A 17,568-nucleotide genomic window follows, 5' to 3' on the forward strand; every position below is an offset into this window, starting at 1 on the left:
GATTTTATTTATTTGAGAGAGAGATCACAAGCAGGCCAGCAGGGGGATAGAGTAGAGGGAGAAGCAGACTCCCCACTGAACAGGGAGCCCCATGCGGGACTCTATCCCAGGATCCCGGGATCATGACCTGAGCCCAGGGCGGAGGCTCAACCGTCCCCAATTTATTCGAAATGTAAAAGCATAGTCCCTGCTGTCCTGAAACTAGCTGTTGGTAGAGGAGACCTTGAATCCTAGTCCAGTCTCGGCTAAGACTTCTGATCCTGCACAATTCTCAGTAGAGCTGGCAACCACTCTTCTTTAACTCCTTGTGTTTGTTACCATTTTTAAACAATTTGTTTCAATATACAGATTTCATTTAGATAGACTCTAAAAGAACTGCGACTTTCGAACTTGAGTGCGTAATGGATCACCTAGAATGGTGTGGGTGCCTCTCAAAAATTCAGATTGCTCCAAATTTTCGACTTTAAGAGGGTCTGGGGGTGGGACCAGGGATCCACGGATTGACCAGTTTCGCAAGCCCCCGGTGATAACTGTTTACTTTGCTACAAGGCTTTAAAAGCTGTAATCTCGGACTCCACATCATCAGCCTCCTGTCACCTTCAAACCAGCGGCGTCCCAGTACAAGGTGACGCCTACACAGTCCCCAGCCCTGACTGGGCCCGAAAACCGCATCGTAGGGGGTTCCGCTACCCACATGGTCGCCAGGGGCAACCACAAGGTCAACTCAATAGGTCAAAATAAATCTCTAACGAAAGCCTGGGCAGAAGTTGACAAAGGTCTAATCGCTCATTTTTAAGTTTAAATCTAAAAACAATACTTTAAAAAAGTAACCCCGCCCCCAACCCTCCCGCAAAAGGCAGATTCGCGTCTGGTGGGTGAACGCGAGGGGCGGTACTTCCGGGTCAGGTGGGCCGGCTGCCTTGACCTTCCTCGCCGCTCAGCCATTTTGTCCCAGTTGGTCCGGAGGCTGCAGCTGCAGAGGAGCAACCCGAGGATATCCTGCAAAGATGCTGTCCGTGCGCGTTGCCGCGGCGGTAGCCCGCGCCCTTCCTCGGCGGGCAGGGCTGGTGAGTGCGGGGAACCGGCGGCAGGGAGGTGGCCCGGCAGGTGGCTGGTAATGTGCTGACTCGAGAGCTCTTGCTGCATGGAGGGTGAGGGGCTGACGGGTGCCGCCATCTTGCACTGCTGGCTGCTCGGCTTTGGGCTGGGCGGCGGCGCAAGGGCCCTGTTGCTCGCCATCGGTGCGGGACGGTGTTGAGCTGTGCAGGGGAGGTGGTGGTGACCTTGATGCTGTCCAGAGATGGGGCCTCAGGGGGTGTTCACGACTTCAGTTGAGAGCTGTCCGAGAGGGGGCCGTGGGTGAAGGTCAGGGCCGGGGCGCTTGCTCTCCGACGGCTGCTCTGAAACGGCGAGGCTTGTCCCCCCTGGTTCACCGGGACTGCCCCGCTGAAGGTTAGCACTGTTGGTAGGTCTAGTTGAAGCGACCTAGGGAAGCCTGACATTGTATGAAGGTCAGCACGCCCCGGCATTTCACCTCTGCTCGGAGATCGGTTCAGGGGAAAGCAATAAATGAAGGTGCTTTTCTGAATACTTAAGTAGGCGATCTCAGTGCTGAATACTGAAACGATTGTGAAACGCCGTACAGTGCAAATGTACATTTCATGTGGCCGATACCGTGACAGCAGTGAAGCCTAAATTGTCTCAGGCAGAAAGAAGACTTTGTGCAGTGGTACTTTGACATGTGTTAAGATTTCGTACTTGAGGAATCGTCAGACAGTGATTGAGAACTCAAGGTAGAACATAGGTTGGAAAATGCCTGTAAAGGTCAATGCCCTTCCTTATCGCCCTTGAAGTTAAGGCTTGCGTTTACTTACTTTTTCCATGTTAAACGTACTATCAGTACTGGCTATTTTACTGTTCTAATACAACTATTCGCAAAACATTTTTAACGGTTTTCATCCGGTCCTATAGAAAGTAGTAGGTTCAGAATTGACGGTGACCAATCACTTTGTTACAACTTGGAGAAAGCAGGGGTCCAGATTGCTGTAGGCTTTGTCGAAGTCAAGACAAAAAAAAAAAAAAAAAAAGAGTCCAAGCCATACTTAATTTCTAATAAAACTCCAACATTTACTAATTTAATTTTTGTTTGTTTGTTTTTTAAGTAAAATAGGATATGTATTGATATTTCCCCCTTTTAGGAAGCAGTTTATCTTACTGAGAATTTCCACAGTTCAGCTGAAATATATCTAAAAATGAAATAATAGTACCTGATGCCTTTAAAGGAAAAGATAATTGGTAACTGTTGGTTTTTAAAATATGCTTTTTATAAAATACTTAGTGTTACCAGGAGCGCTTAATACATTTTTGCATATATCAAAAGCTATTTTGTCATGTGATTAATAGCCTTCCAATTTTAAGCAAAATTTTTGAATATAATTAATATTTTCACTGATAATGTGATCAAACTGATAATTTGAGCAAACTAAAACCACATTTGTTTAAGCTTGCCAGTTTTATTATAGGCTTTTTTTTTTTTTTAAATAAACTTTTTAAAAATGTTTATACACTAGGTCTCCAAAAATGCTTTGGGATCCTCTTTCATTGCTGCAAGGAACCTCCATGCCTCTAACACTCGTCTTCAGAAGACGGGTAAGTTATTATTTCTAAGTCTACATACACCACACTTACTGCCTTGTCATTAAGGGAAAAAATAAGTTACATAGGTTAAGTAACTTTTTTTTAATTTTCATTTGTTAATTTTTTTCTCTTAATTTTAGTTGCTACAAATCTCAGATTCTTTGCCTGTAATGTGCCATTTAACCCTGCCTTGGTAGGTTCTCTTGTTCTAGTGAAATACTTCTTTTTTCATGATACTATAGCTTTTTTTTATCCTGATATAATATCCCTGGGTGGAAACAAAGTACACATTCAGGTGGTGGGTATCCTTTCTGAAATATGAAAGATGTATTTTTCCTCTACTAAAAAACATTAGAAAAAAGTAAACAACTTTTACCTTCATGTGTTTTGAAGGTGATAGCTGCTGATCTATACGTGGCAACCTATAAATTTGCACATTGCAAATAGAGAAGTGGGGAGGTGACATGGGAAGATGCTGTAGGTTAGGGAATTCCTTTGGGGATGTGTGAGTGGAGCTTTTGAACTAAAGATTAAACAAGTGAATACATAAATCTCCCACATGCTAAGATGAAGAATAGTGAGTATTTGCATGTCTTTAAAGGGAAAGATATTTATACTTTGTTAACAGTTGCTTTTAAAAATAGATTGCATTTTTGGGGTGCCTGGATGGCTGAGTCGGTTAAGTGTCCCACTCTCGATTTCAGCTCGGGTCTCCATCTCAGGGTCATGAGTGTAAGCCCCTTGTTGGGCTCCATACTGGGCGTATAAGGCCTACTTAAAAAAAAAAAAAACAACAGATTGCATTTTTAAGCTTCCTGCAGAGTTTAGCCAAAAAGTAAGATTTCAGCATAGATAGAAATTTCTTAGAAATTAAACCAAAGGAGTAGAAGGTGAAAGTTCTTATTATAATGGTGTTGCTTAATTTGATTAGCTTCTTATCTGGTTTACATTTGTCTTGTGAAATTTTCTCTCAGTCACTTGGATTTGTATTTGTAGTAGTGGTAGATATCAAGCTTTTTTGAATAGAACTATGCATATTACATTTTAGAATAATTCTGTTATTGTGATTATAAAATTATAGTTATGTTGTTGGGGAAATGGGTTTTAAAAAGATCTTGAGACAAGGCTATTTTTGCAATGGAATTTTTCTTTCAATAGGCACTGCCGAAGTGTCCTCTATCCTTGAAGAGCGTATTCTTGGAGCTGATACCTCTGTTGACCTTGAAGAGACTGGGCGTGTCCTAAGCATTGGTGATGGTATTGCTCGTGTACATGGGCTGAGAAATGTTCAGGCAGAAGAAATGGTAGAGTTTTCTTCAGGTTTAAAGGTAAATTATAAAATGAGATTTGCTGTTTTAGGTTTGGTCTCTGAGTTATTTATTTAGTAATTCAGAGATTGTGCTAGTGTTTTTTGTATTTTAACTTTAAATCTCAACTTCTTCAGTATTTAGTCATTATCATAGATTGTGAAAAGAATAAACTTAAGGGTTTTGGTTTTTACTTTAGGGACTGATGTATACAGAAATTGTAGCCACTAGTGCTGAAATTAAAAAATTGAGGAAACCTTCAGCCAAATTCTAAGAAGTCTGTTTTATAGCCATTAGGATCGTCTTATACAAAAGCATTACAAACTTTCAACTAAATTCATTTCTGGTGGAAAGTTGAAAGTCATTGACTTTGTATTTCTTGTAAGAGTAGACCTATTATTGTTAAGCTAGTGGTATAGTTATCAGAAGCCCTCCGATGATAGAAGTCTACTTTCTATTAGGTTGAGCCTAGTTGGCCAGTGGGATGAAAACAAATGGTAGGAGTCATGGGTTTTCTGAGAAAAGCAGAGCATGATACCTGGGTAGACCCCAGGCAGGGGAGGGGGAGGGGGAGGATTACCCACTCAGCACGCCTGGGAAAAGACAGTCTTAGTCCTCTGGCTAGTGATGGGTATGGTGAAAGCCTTGATATGGAAGAATAATTACAGAGCCAAACGTTTTCTCCATAGCTGTAAGACCTTGGCAAAAAATTTAGCCTCTTGTATCTTCTGTGTATACATGTTACATAGCTTTGAAAGGTGAGGCTGAAATAAATGAACTCTGAGTTTCTTTTTAGCTTCTAAGATCTAAGAGTCTAGTATTGTCTAGTAGAACTTCCTGCAGTGATGGAAATATTTTATGTCTGTGCTGTTTAAGTATGATAACTATTTTACACGTGAGGCTCTTGAATGTGTACAGTGTGGAGTTCTCACAGAGAAAGAGTGGGTGATATGTAGAGATGTGTTAATTGGAAAGAAGAGTAAGTTCTCTGACTTCTGTAAGATGGTGTTAATTCAAATTTTAAATAGCCACATGTGGTTAGTGACTTGTATTGAACGTTAACTTGCAGTGAAATTCCATGATACTCATCTGTTTGTTCTAAGTACTTCTACAGAGCTTTAATTACTGAACAGACTCCGTTCCTGGAATAGCCTTTTTCCTGAGTAATGATTAGGGACCTAAAAATCTTACATTTTGAATTAAAGTTGTAATGATGAGAGATGACCCACCACTGTTACATTATGGCATTTTGTCCTTGTTTGGGTAGCTTTTAATTTCAATTTCTACTAACCTGATGAGTTCTTATTATAATTTTTTAAACTTTATGGCACTACTCACAGATAAAAAGATGTAAATCAACTGTGTCTTAAAATTTCCAGTTGATCACTTTATTTCATACCAATCACCTGGTTTAAAAGCCATAGACAAAAGAAATGCCGTGAAAAAAGCTTGACCTGTTCAGTTTCTTTGCTTCTTTGGTTCCTTGAGGATGCGGTAAAGGAGCATGTTAGGCACATCATGATGCCGTCCTAGGATTATTCAGGGGAACATGTTGCTGTTTTAAGTCTTGACCAAAGAAGGTTGTTTGTCGTAAAAATACTTGAGCAAACCAGACCTAAAGTACAATACTACTTTTTTTTTTTTTTTTTTTTTGCTAGCTGTTTTCATATCCTGTAGTGTTGACATGGGAAGAAGTACTACTCAGGCTTCATGGGGGTTCAATTGTGTGTTTTGTGTAGGGTATGTCTCTGAACTTGGAACCTGACAATGTTGGGGTTGTCGTGTTTGGAAATGATAAACTAATTAAGGAAGGAGATATTGTGAAGAGAACAGGAGCCATTGTGGATGTTCCCGTTGGTGAGGAGCTTTTAGGCCGTGTTGTGGATGCCCTTGGTAATGCCATTGATGGAAAGGTACGTTTAACGGTTATTAGATGTGGTTGTAGCTTCTAACAGACATCAAAACTGATTGATTTGGGGGCTCCTTTTTATTGTTTAACAGGGTCCAATTGGTTCCAAGATGCGTAGGCGAGTTGGCCTGAAAGCCCCTGGGATCATTCCTCGAATCTCTGTGCGCGAACCAATGCAGACTGGCATTAAGGCTGTGGATAGCTTGGTGCCAATTGGTCGTGGTCAGCGTGAGCTGATTATTGGTGACCGACAGACTGGGTAAAGCTTGTTAAACATTCTAACTAAAATTTACTTGTGGAAAGATTACTTTTTAGGCTTGGAATGGTAAATGCTTTGGATATATGGGGAGAGTGGAATGTGATGAGGATTAGAAGTAGTACTGAAATTTAAGTTGAGAAATCCTTTGAAGTATTTACTAAGATTTATGTTTACTTCTCTTTTTAAAGCAAAACATCAATTGCTATTGACACAATCATTAACCAGAAACGTTTCAATGATGGAACTGATGAAAAGAAGAAGCTGTACTGTATCTATGTTGCTATTGGTCAGAAGAGATCCACTGTTGCCCAGTTGGTGAAGCGACTTACAGATGCAGGTATTAAAGAACTTTAGTCCAGGGATGCCTGGCTGGCTCAGTCGGTAGAGCATGCAACTCTTGGGGTTGGGAGTCATGAGTTCAAACCCTCGAGGGTAGGGTTTACTTAAAGAAAGAGAGAGAGAGAACGAACGAACGAACTCTAGTCAGAAAGAACGAACTTTAGTCTGATTGTTCTCTGGGAGTCCTATTGTTGCTAACCTTAGAATAGCTTCTACTTGATGAAGGCTGGTTTTAGTTAGTCCCCAATGAACTGAAATTTCTACTACTGTAGTTCAATAAGTAAAATAAGTATAAAACAACAATAAATGTTAAGGTTTTTGTCAGTTTCTTTAAAATAGGTGCTGTTTGGCTCTAGTTAATCTGACTTTGATAAATTACTTAGTAAAGCACTTAATTTTTATTACAATAGTCTCTAAAATCAAAATGTTGATAACCTAGTGAAACTTAACAATTTATTTTCTTCCCAGATGCCATGAAGTACACCATTGTGGTTTCAGCTACTGCTTCTGATGCTGCTCCCCTTCAGTACCTGGCTCCTTATTCCGGCTGTTCCATGGGAGAGTATTTTAGAGATAATGGCAAACATGCTTTGATCATCTACGATGACTTATCCAAACAGGTCAAAGGATATATATTTTTAGAATCTGTTTGTATGTTTGCACCACAATTGAAGGTGACAAATTGAGCTTTGAGTAACTGAACTTTATAACCCTTTCCTGTACTGTAGGCTGTTGCTTATCGTCAGATGTCTCTGCTGCTCCGCCGGCCCCCTGGTCGTGAGGCCTATCCTGGTGATGTGTTCTACCTACACTCTCGTCTGCTAGAGAGAGCAGCCAAAATGAACGATGCTTTTGGTGGTGGCTCCTTGACTGCTTTACCAGTCATAGAAACACAAGCTGGTGATGTGTCTGCTTACATTCCAACAAATGTCATTTCCATCACTGACGGACAGGTATTACTTTATGATTAAGATAAATGTAAAAGCTTTGGATGGTTCCAAGGCATTGGTTGGAACTAGGGTTGATGAACTGATTTGTTAAATGCCTTTTACTGTGGAAAATGTCAAATGTGTAGAAGAGTACGGAGAACAGTGTAATGACCCCACGTATCTCTCACCCATTTCAGTTTGTGGTGTAGTGAACTTCATTTTTGTGTCATTTACAGCCACCGCTGTTCCCCGCCCTAGATAATTTTGAAGCAAATCTCAGAGGTCAAATCACTTCATCTGCATATATTTTAATAGAAATTCATCACCTGTTTTTTCTCCTCACATCTCTTAATCTTAGCAATAGAGTATGTAAGTTGATATGTGCTGGGAAAGATTGGAGGGGCTCTTTATGATGAGAAGACACTTAACATTTTTCCTTGGAGATGTTGGGCTTCAGTTTTTTTACTTAATCTTGAAAATAGTTGTGGTTGGGTTTTGTTTTTTGCTTTTTAAGCTTATTAGCATTCTATGTATGTTGTAGATCTTCTTGGAAACAGAATTGTTCTACAAAGGTATCCGCCCTGCCATTAATGTTGGTTTGTCTGTGTCCCGTGTTGGATCTGCTGCCCAAACCAGGGCCATGAAGCAGGTAATTTGCATCACTTTGTCAAAGAGAAGGGCTGTCATTAGGTTAAAATCATAACGTATTTGTATAGTGCTTTTTGTCAGTGGGTTAAGTATTTTTTTGTTTCATGAATTGACCATTTCCGTACTTCAGGTGGCAGGTACCATGAAGCTGGAATTGGCCCAGTATCGTGAGGTTGCTGCTTTTGCCCAGTTCGGTTCTGACCTTGATGCTGCCACTCAACAACTCTTGAGTCGTGGTGTGCGATTAACTGAGTTGCTGAAGCAAGGACAGTATTGTGAGTTCTTTCATTTCACCAGTGTATGTACTGTGTGTAAGGGCCTGGGAGTAGCCCATAGAGTAATACATGGTGTTCTTTCATTAAAGATACAGTGGTTTGAATGTGATTGATGCCTGTTGTACTTTTAGTACAGTCTGTCATTATTTGAATAACCAGGAAAACTTGACTAAATACACTTAAAGTTTTCTTTTAAGAATTAAAACCTATTAGATCTCTTCCTCCGTCCCTTTCCCCCTTGGTTTTGAGAGAATGGAATTGGGCAGATTTTTATTTATCTTGCTGTAAAGTTTCAGCAAATTGTTTATACCTCAAACCATATACATGCTTCCAGATGATAAACAGTGCTTGTGGAATATGCCCAAAGATTATACTTTATGGCTTGCAAATACAAGGAAAAAACTGTTTCCTGGGGAGAGAAATGGGAAAGAGTATTAATGTGGAGTTTGTCACAGAGAAAGTGAGAGTATGTGATATGTAGAGATAATTAGAAATAATTATTATTAATAATTAGAAAAGGTAAGTTTCTCTTTGTTAATGTGGCATTTATTTGAGCAACTTACTTGGCGTTTTTTGTTTTCAGCTCCCATGGCTATTGAAGAACAAGTGGCTGTTATTTATGCTGGTGTGAGAGGGTATCTTGATAAATTGGAGCCCAGCAAGATCACAAAGTTTGAGCATGCTTTCCTGGCTCATGTTATCAGCCAACACCAGGCACTGTTGGGCAATATAAGGTATGAACACAATTGATGGCCTCTTTTTTGTAAATTTTAAAATAAAAAGTCTTGTTAAAATTCTTTTGAATTTTGTAGCTAGTCATTGGATTTCTGTTTAGGTCAGAACTGATGAACTGCTTTTCATTTCCAAATAGGACTGATGGAAAGATCTCAGAACAGTCAGATGCGAAGCTGAAAGAGATTGTAACAAACTTCTTGGCTGGATTTGAAGCTTAAACTCCTGTGGATTCACATGAAATACCAGTTTGGTTTTGTCGTCGTCGTTTATTCTAGTAATCAGTTCCGTTTGTAAGAGGATTACTCTCATACTCCAGATGTACAGAAATGACCTTAAAAATAAAGGTTCCATATTGGTTGGCGGTTTTCTGTGGTCTGAGTGCTGCTTTTAAAAGAACTGAAATTAATTAATTTGAATTAGTAAGCATGCTTTTTAGAGAATTCAAGGCTGAGCTCTTTGTAAGGTTCTAGACTGCTTTGTGATTGGTTAAAGAAGAGTTCATAAGCTAGGTAGCTGGATATGTGCCAGAGGTCACATTTGGTAATGCTGAAGAGTCTCACTGGCTTCTCTGCCGAGAAACTGATCTATATAAAGAAATACTGTAGCCAAAAAATGGATAAGACAATTAAAATTCGCAAAGAAATGAAAAAAATGCTAAGTGAAGTCTGAAAGATTGAGACAGATTGAGAAAGGACATATCAGTGGGTAGAATTATGAACATTTGTCAATACCTTTTCATTGTTAAGTATTGTTTAACTTTTATACCTTTTATAAGTAGCGGTTTATAATTGTAATCAAGCTGGTCAGTTTTTATGATTAGTATTTTTGGTCTTATTTGGGAAATCTTCACCCTACAATATACAAAGATAACTATATTTTTACTAAGAGTTTTAAAGGTTTGCTCTTGTTACCTAAGAGCTTAATCCAGGTATTAAGAGTTCTGAGCGAAATACAACACATAGGATGTATATAGAGAGATTGTAGGGCCTGGCAAATTTCAAAGGGCAGGTAGGCAGGCTGGAGACTCAGGGAAGAGTGTGTCTGGAGGCAGAATTCCTTCTTCCTTGGTGGACCTCAGGTTCTCTAAAGGCCTTCAACTGGATGAGAGCTACCCATGTTATGGAAAGTGATCTTTTAGTCATAGTATTTTAAGTGTTAATCATGTCTAAAACGTACTTTCACAGCAGTTAGACTGGTGTTTGGCCAAAAACTGGTTACCATAGTTTAGCCATGTTGACGCAGAGATTGACTGTCACTGGGGCCCCTGGCTGGCTCAGTCTGTAGAGACTTGATATTGGGGTTGCGAGTTTGAGCCCCACTTTGGGTGTAGAGTTTACTTAACAAAAGATTGTCCCAATCCATCTGGAGTACGTTTTTGTGTAGAGGTCAGAAATCTTTCCATATTCATATCCAATTTTCTAGCTCCATTTATTAAATGACGCCCCCATGTAACCTGCCACAACACCTGTGATGTATTTAAGTTTCATGTGCCTGGGTTTTTCTGGGCTCTTTTTAAATTGTTAAGCCGGCATATAATTTAAAGAAACAAAAAGTCAAGATGGGACTTGATGAAAAATGGAAATCCCTCGCTTGCCTACCCCAAACCTTCCTACTTCCCAAAGGCAGCTTATTTCTATTCAGTTATTTTGTCAGCTCCATATAGCAGTTGTGCCACTTCCTTTCACGTTACATGTGTAATCTGTTGATTTCACCCAACGGATAAGAACTTTGCATGTGCACACCTATACTGCATACTCCACAATTCTCTTAACTGTCACCACAATACGAGAAAATGATTTGGGATGAATTCTGCTCATATGACTTCTTTATGATCTGATGAAAGCGGAAATGCTCGTTTTAACTTAGCGTGGTAGGGTCTTTGTATAGAATATTTTAAAGTAGGTTTGGTTTAACTGGTCTGATAAAAGCAGGGCAATGTCTAAGAGCAAATACACCCTAGAAGAACTTTTGTGAATGGTCCTATGGATTTTAGTTTTCTGTAGTAATTTGTTAAATCCTTTAAGTCATTTATTCATCAAGATTAAGAATTGTAGGGCACCTGGGTGGCTCAGTTGGTTAAGTGTCTGCCTTCAGCTTGGGTCATGATCCCGGAGTCCAGGGGTCAAGTCCCACATCGGGCCCTGCTCAGTGGGGAGTCTGCTTCTTCCTCTGTTCTTCAACCTGATTGTTCTCTCTTGGGCTCTCTCTCTCAAATAAAATCTTAAAAAAAAGATTAGGAATTGTAAAAGAGGTGCCTGGCTGGGTGAGTCAGTGGAGCACGAAACTCTTGATCTTGGTGTCATGAGTTTGAAGACACTGTTTGGTTTAGAGATTACAGATTAAGAGGCAATGGTTAGGGGAAAGAAAATGTGCTAGAAGATGGCAAGAGTTTCCCTAAATCAGTAGTCTCTTCCCCCGCCCCCCCCAGTAGTTTTGCTAAGCTAGAACCCAAAATAGTCTTACTACAACAGTGAATCAGGAGAAAGAAGTTGAGATTCAAATCTTATTTTTTATTAGTCACTCAGAGACCAGCAAGTTGGGAGACCTCGCAGGCACCCAGCTGTTCTCACCAGATGGGCCTGAATACTCTGCCCAATGGCCCTGCTGGGGGGCAGCCAAAAGGCTGTCATAAAATGTGTTTTTGCACAGCTTATCATCTGAGAAATGCACTTGACCTTTGACATTTGAGATTTTGTAACTTTCAGATACGTCTTTTAAAATCTATTTGATGATTATAAAGTCTAGCTCTGGAGAAGGCCTCTAATGTCTCAGCTCTGTAATCTATGTAAGAATATTAAGATGAGCATATCTTACTTAAGTGCTTAGTTTAGCTATTTGTTGCTCAACTATAAGATGAGCATTAAAGAGGACACAGAATGAGTAACAGAACCCTCTTAACTTCCCTAGGGGAGAGAGGAGGACTAAAAGACAATATATCGTAATGACTGTAAATGCTGTGTAATTATAGAAGTAGACAGAGGATGCAGTAAATGACCAGTACAAAGTGCCATTTGGTTTAAAAATGTATCCCTATTTACAGAACTGGAAAAGAGCTCATGGAAGAATTGGCCTTTGGCAAGAGGTAGACTTGTTAATTATGAAAATACTCAGGCCTAAGGAAAAGTTGGAAGAAGAGTACAAGCAACACTCATTTACTATTCATCAATATATGCCACTTGTTAATACTTTGATGCATTTGCTTTATTTTTATGGGGAACCATTTGAGAGTAAGTTGCAAGCATCCTGACACTTTTTTTTTTTTTAAGATTTTTATTTATTTATTTGACAGAGACAGCCAGCGAGAGCGGGAACACAGGAAGGGGGAGTGGGAGAGGAAGATGCAGGCTCCCAGCGGAGGAGCCTGATGTGGGGCTTGATCCCAGGACACTGGGATCACACCCTGAGCCGAAGGCAGACGCTTAACGACTGAGCCACCCAGGCGCCCCCATCCTGACACTTCTGATACCTCATCTAAAAAATAGCATCTGGGGGCACCCGGGTGGCTCAGTTTGGTTAAGCATCCAACTCTTGATTTCGGCTCAGGTCATGATCTCAGGGTCATGGGGTTGAGCCCTGCATCAGGGTCCGCATTCAGCATGGAGTCTGCTTGGTATTTTCTTTCTCTCCTTGTGCACTCCCCCCTCTCCACCGCCCACCCCAGTCTCTTCTCTCTCTCAAAAAAAATTTAGCATCTGTGCCCTAAGAATAAAGACCTTCAACTCATTTGGATAATAGAACAATCTTGTTTTTGCGAACATCTCCTTTCACCTTCTTGCTGGTGAGTTTTCTCCCCTTTGTGTCCACAGGCTCCTGCCCTTCTTAGCTTGTATGGAGCTTCCTGTTGCCTCATTGTCTTCAGAATTCCATTTCAGTGTGGATTCCCTATACATAGGCCTATTACATTTGATTTTCTCCTTTACTTAAAAAAAAAAAAAGGACCATCTATATAGCCACAGTAACAATTTACCTAAGAAAATTGATTCAATAATATGCAGTCCAAATTAAAATCTCCCTTTTTATCTCCCCAGCATCTTTTATAATAGTATTTTTTAAAGTTTTTATTTAAATTCCGGTTAACATACAGAGTAATACTAGTTTCAGGTGTATAATTCAGTGATACAACATTTAACATACAGCACCCAGTGCTCATGACGATAGGTACACTCTGTATAATAGTTATTTTTTTTTAAACTGTGAATATCTTGTTCCCCAACAGCTTTTCACTGAATGGCTATGATTTATTACAGTGAGAGGCCACAAAGCAAAATCAGCAACAGGAAAGTGATCATGGAGTGATGTCTGGAGGAAACCAGGCCCAAACTTGCAAGAGTCCCCATGCAGTGGAGTCACACAGGAGGCACTTAATTCCTCCAGCAATGAATTGTGATAATATACGTGACCAGTCTACCAGGGAAGCTCATTAGAAACTCGGTACCCAAGGTTTTTACTGCGGTTGGTCACGTAGGCGTGCTCTGTCTAACCACAGACCCGGATCCCAGACTCTCAGGAGGAAGTAGGCATTCAGCATAAACCCGTTGTATAAATAGTTTAGGCACAGTGAGACACTCCGAGCCTTTAGGGAGAGTTTTTGGTTTGGTTTGGTTTTTTTTTAAAGATCTTATTTATTTATTCATGAGAGAGAGAGGCAGAGGCAGAGCGAGAAGCAGGCTCCCCGCAGAGCAGGGAGCCCGAAGTGGGATTCGATTCCAGGACCCCGGGATCATGACCTGAGCCGAAGGTAGCCGCTTAACCGACTGAGTCACCCAGGCGCCCCCACTGGGAGGTTTCAATTGGCTCCTGTGTTCCTTTGATATGCCCCTAATTGTTCTGCGTGTGTTCACTTTCTGACACTACAAGATGCTCTAGGCTTGTATTTCCTGCCCCAGCCCTAGAAACAGTCCTTGTTAATTAATTATTATTTTTTTTTAGAGAGAGAGAGAGAGAGGGAGAGAGAGAATCTTAAGCAGGCTCAATGCCCAGTGTGGAGCTCGATGTGGGGTTCCATCTCACAACCCTGAGATCATGACCTGAGCCGAAATCAAGAGTCAGACACTTAACCCACTGAGACACCCAGGCATTCCTCTAGAAACAGTTCTTATGACTGTTTGGCTTTTTAAAATCAAGTTGTCTGGTTTTGTTTCTTTGTTTCTTTTGAGTTTTATAAGTTCCTTGTATAAATATTGGATATGAATCTTTTCTGGACAAATGTACTATAAATCTGTTCTGGGGCTTGCCTTAGTGGTGGCTTTTGACAGAAAAAGAAGCCCCTGTGTGCAGTCGGTTATCTTCTGTGACAGCAGATATCCAACTTTTCCCATCTTTACACTTCTTTGACCAGGAATAGATCCTTTGAGTCCCTTACCTTACTCATTAACTTATGAAAATTCAAATATTGATGGTATCTACCCTTAATCCTTTCTTTGATGCAAGCCAAAGCTCCTCACCCACCATGCAATGAGGCCTTGGGCCCTTCAGCCTCCTCCTGGATGTTTGTCCCTAGTAATCTATTCCTGTCCTGTCCTGACCCTCTGCTCCGTTCCTCCATCTACTCGGCTTCCAATCTTAGTGACAAAATCCAGCCTCTTATTTTGACACTGACTTGGCAGACCTAAGGACACAGCTGACTCCTGCCCTCTGGTGCTTTCTGACCCTGGGCTCTGCTTGGCCAGGTCTTGGTTCAGGGATCCCATCTGGCTTTAGCTGCTTGGCCAGTACTCCTGCCAGGTTTGCCCCTACTTCCTGGGATGGAGGGATCAGACTATGGGGACTGAAAGAAAAATTGGTAGGGCTGTTGATGATCAGAGAGCGTTTCTTGAATTCCCTGTCTGGGCCCATCATTGTCTAATCCATGAGAGTACACGAGAGAATGTCAGTGTTACCTTGAGGTGCTTTGAAGTTTTCTTGGGGAGGTAAGAGATCCAAGAGAGGCAGAAATTAGAGACATTAGGATATAAGTAATACATTATTAAGGGCTGGTTTGTGTAATATGGATGCCAAGTTCTAGAGATTCGAGAAGTGAGAAGTCACCCAGGGCTGGAGAAGTTGGGGAAGTGGTGACGAGGTGGAACTTTAGCAGGAGGAAGAGTGACCCAGGTAGCCCACCATGCATGGGCAAAGCTGGCGTGGCAGAACAGGGAAGAGCCTGACTGGCTCGGGGGGGTGGGGGGCAGGAAGCTGGGCAATGAGATAGAAAGGTCAGGGTAGAGCCAGACCCAGGAAGGTCTTGAAAGTCAGGCAGAGGTGTTTGGGACTTCATTCCGATGGGCAACAGGGAAACTTGGTAGCTTTGTGAGGAGAGGAGAGACATGCAGAAAGCAGTGTTTTAAGGAAGAATGATTAGAAAGTGTTGGTGGGAGCAAAAGGAGGAAGAGGGATGTAGACATCAGACTGCATGAAACTGTGAAAGGAAAATTGGTGATTACAGTGGGTATTTGTTCTTTTGGCCACTCACCATTCATTTATCCCACCCAAGAGATTCCTGGGGAATCTTTCCACTGGAGCCTCTGGGGAAACCCTCCCCTTCCACCACTGCTGAGACTACAGACGAGACAACCTTTCTGGAAAAGCATTTGGCACTCTATTCCAAGAACCTTAAAAATGTTTCTATTCTTTGAACTGTTAATTTGACTGTGAGGAATTTTAACAAAGGTTCATGTAACAGCTATTCATGTAAAAAGATTCAGCAATGTTTCTAAATACATTAGGGAAATGCTAAGGAAGCACTGGCATATTCACTTGATGGGAAATTATGCAAAAGTTAAAAATAATATTGAAGAGTTTTCTTTTTAAATTTTTTTTGGGGGAGTGTAATAAATTCACAGAGTACAATTCAGAGGTCTGAAAGGGCATGAAAGGAAAAGTAGTTCTCCCTCCCTCCTATGTTCCCTCAGCCCCATCTCCTCCTCAGAGAGAACCATTTTAAAACTGTGATGGTGGCGGGGGGGGGGGGCTTGGTGGCTCAGATGATTAGGCATCTGCCTTCTGCTCAGGTCCTGATCTCTGGGTCCTGGAATCAAGCGCCACCTCAGCCTCCCAGCTCAGCGGGCAGTCTACTTCTCCCTCTCCCTCTGCCTCTCCCCCTGCTTGTGCTCTCCCTGTCTCTCTCTCAAATAAATAAATAAAAAGTCCTTAAAAAAATAAAAATAAAAATAAAATGTGTGTGTGTGTCTGTGTGCGTGCACATGCGCACGCCCTTTTCTGGCCTTACTCAAATGGAAGCTTGTTCTGCATCTTTTTTTTTTTTTCATTTAATGTATCTGGTGATTGTCCTATATCAATACACAAAGAACTTCCTCATTTTTTAATACTTGAATGTTATTTCATTATGAAGATATATCACAATTTATTGAGCTGATTCTCCATCAATAACTGTTCAGCTGATTCATATCTTTTGTTAGAATAACCATGCTGCTCTGAGTAACTATACATATTTCACTTTGTGCATGTGAGAATATATTTGGAATTATGTCTTCGACATGGAATTGTTGGGTCAAAATATAACTGCATTTTAAATTTTGGTGACATGGCCAAATTTCTCTTCCCAGAGATTTTCAACTTCTACATGCAAGAGCGTCCATTCAGCCAGCACTGTGTGCTGTCAAACTTTCTGTTAGGAAAAGTGCACTTAATGACTTTAGAAGATACTTATGAAATGTGGTTAAGTTAAAAAAGCAAGATTCAAAATTTTATGTACAACAGATGTGTATAATTGGAAGAGATTATTTCAAAATATTAACAGCTGTTATCTTAAAAGTATTGATCATTTAATGTCATCATTTCAAAATTGCTATAGTAGTATTATTTAACTTTGTTAGTAAAATCCCTCCAATTGGTTGTAGACCCTTAGATATACTACACATTTTACTTGTCTTTTTACTCACAACGCCTTGACCAGACGATGACTTCAATAAGGTTGAGGAATGAATGCATAGTGTTTTCTGTCAGTGTGGACAAGCATTTGTAATTTTCAATCCTGCCACCAGGTGGTGGAAGAGAGTTAAAAGTTAGGGATCTTTGGACCCAGAGCTGTGAAAATCAAGCATTATGCACGTGAGCGTTTGAAAGGTTTCCTAAGACTTAAAAATACATATATTAAAAGTTAAAACTTAGACAATTAGAATTCTGTCTAAAATATCTGCCCCCAAATTAAAAGCTTCCAGGAAAAATCTTGGTGCTCTTTTCCTTAACTTCAGTTTCTTTCATCTTCCCAACTCATGTTATTTTTTTTAAAAAAGATATTTATTTATTTATTTATTTGTTTGTTTATTTATTTATTTATTTATTTATTTATTTATTTATTTATTTATTTATTTGAGAGAGAGCACAAGCCAAGGGGGAAGGCAGAAGGGGAAGCAGGCTACCCGCTGAGCAGGGAGCCTGATGTGGGTCTCTAGGATTCTAGGACCCTGAGATCATGATCTGAGCCGAAGGCAGACACTTAACCAACTGAGCCACCCAGGTGACCTCAATTCATGCTATTTCTTACCTCTGCTGCAGTTTATCCTCCATCCTGGTGCCCACCATGGTCTCT

General features: G+C 40.6%; 1 protein-coding gene across 1 annotated transcript; it reads left to right on the forward strand.

Moving 5' to 3' along the window:
• The first annotated feature begins 914 nt into the window (after nt 1–914).
• On the forward strand, nt 915–9,403 carry ATP5F1A (ATP synthase F1 subunit alpha). Its single transcript, XM_008691560.2, has 12 exons — nt 915–1,067; nt 2,571–2,649; nt 3,796–3,965; nt 5,684–5,857; nt 5,946–6,112; nt 6,301–6,449; nt 6,920–7,071; nt 7,180–7,404; nt 7,922–8,029; nt 8,159–8,303; nt 8,887–9,037; nt 9,175–9,403. Exons 1-12 carry the CDS (start codon nt 1,008–1,010, stop codon nt 9,254–9,256), a joined length of 1,662 nt encoding a protein of 553 aa, XP_008689782.1. The 5' UTR covers nt 915–1,007; the 3' UTR covers nt 9,257–9,403.
• Nucleotides 9,404–17,568: the final 8,165 nt, after the last annotated feature.

This window comes from Ursus maritimus, unplaced genomic scaffold (assembly GCF_017311325.1).
Source record: "Ursus maritimus isolate PB19 unplaced genomic scaffold, ASM1731132v1 scaffold_18, whole genome shotgun sequence".
NCBI lineage: Eukaryota > Metazoa > Chordata > Mammalia > Carnivora > Ursidae > Ursus > Ursus maritimus.